General features: G+C 45.5%; 1 protein-coding gene across 1 annotated transcript; it reads left to right on the plus strand.

The window, feature by feature from the left end:
- The first annotated feature begins 387 nt into the window (after positions 1–387).
- On the plus strand, positions 388–1,338 carry LOC123155948 (B3 domain-containing protein Os03g0212300-like). The gene is made up of 2 exons (XM_044574099.1): positions 388–657; positions 750–1,338. The coding sequence occupies exons 1-2, from the start codon at positions 399–401 to the stop codon at positions 890–892; spliced, it is 402 nt and encodes a 133-aa protein (XP_044430034.1). The 5' UTR covers positions 388–398; the 3' UTR covers positions 893–1,338.
- Positions 1,339–3,406: the final 2,068 nt, after the last annotated feature.

Raw genomic sequence — 3,406 nt, forward strand, 5'->3', positions numbered from 1 at the left:
TGTGTTCTGGTCCATTTATAGTAGATTTTAGTGTTGGTGGTGGTGGTGATCACCTGATGATGTTGCTTTTGCTGTTGTTATTCTTGTTGGCCCTGGCAAACACATGTAGTAAATATTCTACTTTTTTGAAGTGCTTGTTTCCTATTTATGTCCAGTCATGTTTATGGTAACTTGATGCTTAATTACAATGTTGTTTTTCAGAGAAGTGAGATGGCTGGCTTGAAAGGTTTCGAGTTCTTCGAGATCGTAACTGAGAAATCTTGAAGTAGGCAGGTATATTCAAGACAATATCTCCCCTTCACCCATCTCTTTATCATCACTCTGCTTCTACTTCTTGATTAGCACAATTAACCACTGCTTGACCCTCGTTGCAGAGGCTGCCTAACAAGTTTGCGAAGATGCTCGCCGGCCATGAGCCCCACAAAGTGAAGCTATGGGAGGCCGGCAGCGGGTGTCGCAGGCTGTGGGACATGTCGGTGGTGTTCGACGGCGAAGGCCACATGTACCTAGGGCCCGGCTGGGAGCATTTTGCCCGTGCCCATGACCTGAAGCTCGGGCACTTCCTTGTCTTCCGCTATGATGGTGACACCCTGTTCACCGTGAATATGTTCGACAACACCATGTGCCGCATGTACTACAAGCACGACGATGATGCCAGTAAGCTATCTGCCTCTCTTCTTCCTGTCCTTTTGGCTTCCTCTACAAGCACGACGACAACACCATGTTCACACTTTGTTGCATTTGGCCAGGCAATGGGAGCAACAGCAGGGATGACGAGGAGCAGAGTGGGGATGACGAGGAGCAGAGTGGGGATGATGAGGAGCAGAGCGGGGATGACGAGGAGCAGAGCAGGGAAGAGGAGGAGCAGAGCGGGGAGGTCAGCCTATTCTAGCTGACGACGACCTTGCTATGGTGATGGCTGACAACGAACCTGCTATGGTGGTGGCAGACGACGACTTTGCTATGGTGGATGACGACAACCTCGCGATTGTGGTGCCTGATGATGACCTTGCTATGGTCATGCCTGACAATAACCTCGCGATGGTGATGGCGCCGGTGATCCCACAACTTGGTGACAGGACCATGCCAATTGTGGTAGAGGAGTACATCTGCGTCGGGATTCGCCACTCTGAGCGCATCAGGTTGATGAAGGAGAAGGAGGAGAACAAGTGAAGATGTTAAGAAATGAAGTGGCAATGTTAAGCATGTTAGGTTTAAGATTGTTAGTGTAATCTGAACATGTCAATGTTAAGTATGTCAGGTTTAAGCTTGTTAGTGCAAACCTCTTAAGTATGACAGTGTCAGCCAAGCTTAGTTTGAATTGATGAGAATTGAAATTTTGTGCATGCTCAAGTATGACAGTGTCATCTAAACATGTCAGTTTATTAATTATGAATATTTGGTTTGGTAATTGATGGGAATTGGAATTTTTTGTGCATGCCCATGGATGAAAGATAAAATTATGGTTTTTTTGCATGCTCATGTATGAAACAATATAAGTTTCATTTTGTGATTGTTAAAAACATGGTTTTTCGTGAGGCGGCTACAAGGATGGTCACCCCAAACGGCGCCATTCCATGTCACGGAATGGCTTGCCCTAGCAACCGGCAAAGGTAAAAACCGGATTTCATCACAGAACCAACAACAGATTTGCATGACTCAAACCCTAGCCACGGACGGCCGCCGCGACGAAATCGGCCGGTTTTTTGGAAACACCATAAGAAATGAGAGACCCCCGTGTCACATCCTCAAATGTGGCCTACCAACTAGCAAAAATACTAAACTTGGAATACCGATGTTTTCTTGAAAAGGTGTTCTAAAAAACGACCTACCATGAACGAAGATTCATGGCTTTCAACCCAAACTAGCAATGATATGGCCACATTCATTGAATAGTTTATGATAATATGCCCAAATTTGGCTCATGCCTCCGTCTTACGGTGGCATACAATGTTGCCAAAGCTAGGTTCCAACTTGTTTCACAAAAAACCGTTTTTCATTTTTTTAATGCTAAAAACATGCATTTTTCGTGAAGCGGCTACAAGGAGGGGCTCCCCAAATGGCGCCATTCCATGACTATCTCAAAGTAGACCCTATTTTACGGACGGTCGCCAAAAATCATGCACTTCTGACCCTCGTAGCTACTCCTGGCCATTCAGACAACCTTCGGCCGATTCAGCTGGAACCGGCTGGAATTTGACCTGCGGGTCCTCCATAGCTTGCCCGTTATTTTTGCTAAAAATCCTTTTTAGCTTCACAGGTAGGCATTTCATCACAGAATCATCAACAGATTTGCATGACTCAAACCCTAGCCACGGACGGCCGCCGCGACGAAATCGGGTGGTTTTTGAAAACACCGTAAAAATCAAAAAAGAGTCAAAAAAAGAGAGATCACCGTCTCACATCATCAAATGTGGCCTACCAACTAGCAAAAATACTAAACTTGGAATGCCAATGTTTTCTTGGCTTTCAAGCCAAATTAGCAATGATATGGCCACATTCGTTGAATAGTTTGTGATAATATGCCCAAATTTGGCTCATGCCTCCGTCTTACGATGGAAAACAATGTTGCCAAAGCTAGGTTCCAACTAGTTTCACAAAAAAACCGTTTTTCATTGTTTGAACGCAAAACATGCATTTTTTGTGAAGCGGCTACAAGGAGGGTCTCCCCAAACGGCGCCATTCCATGACTATCTCAAAGTAGACCCTATTTTACGGACGTTCGCCAAAAATCATGCATTTCTAACCCTCGTAGCTACTCCCGGCCATTCAGACAACGTTCTACCAATTCAGCCGGAACCGGCTGGAATTTGAACGGCGAGTCCTCCATAGCTTGCCCGTTATTTTCGCTAAAAATCATTTTTAGCTTCACAAGTAAGCATTTCATCACAGAATCAACAACAGATTTGCATGACTCAAACCCTAGCCACGGATGGCCGCGGCGACGAAATCGGGCGGTTTTTTAAAACACCGTAAAAATTCAAAAAAGAATCAAAAACAAATGAGAGACCGCCGCATCACATCATCAAATGTGGCCTACCAACTAGCAAAAATACTAAACTTGGAATACTGATGTTTCCTAGAGCTATTTGGTATGATTTTAACCATGATTTCTACAAAGTTTACAAAAAAACACTAAATTTTTCTGCCTCCAAGCCTCTAAAAACTGGTGAACATTTCCCTCCCACCCCACCAAAATTTCCCTCCTAGCACCAAATTTTCCGTCCCACCCCACCAAAATTTCCCACCACTCCTCTCCCACTACCATGGGGGACCCACCACCCCTATCCCACTAAACACGCGGGATCCCACTCCCCTCCCCTCCCACTCCCAAAAATTTCCCCATTCCATTCCCCTCTCTCTCCCCAACGAACCCTAGCTTCTCCCCCCTTCCCTGCTTCGTGCT

The sequence above is a fragment of the Triticum aestivum genome, chromosome 7B (assembly GCF_018294505.1).
Source record: "Triticum aestivum cultivar Chinese Spring chromosome 7B, IWGSC CS RefSeq v2.1, whole genome shotgun sequence".
Lineage (NCBI taxonomy): Eukaryota > Viridiplantae > Streptophyta > Magnoliopsida > Poales > Poaceae > Triticum > Triticum aestivum.

Coding starts and splice junctions, on each gene's coding strand:
- LOC123155948 (XM_044574099.1), top strand. CDS start 399: ATGCTCGCCGGCCATGAGCCCCACAAAGTGAAGCTATGGGAGGCCGGC. Junction 658..749: donor CAAGCACGACGATGATGCCA/GTAAGCTATCTG, acceptor GCATTTGGCCAG/GCAATGGGAGCAACAGCAGG.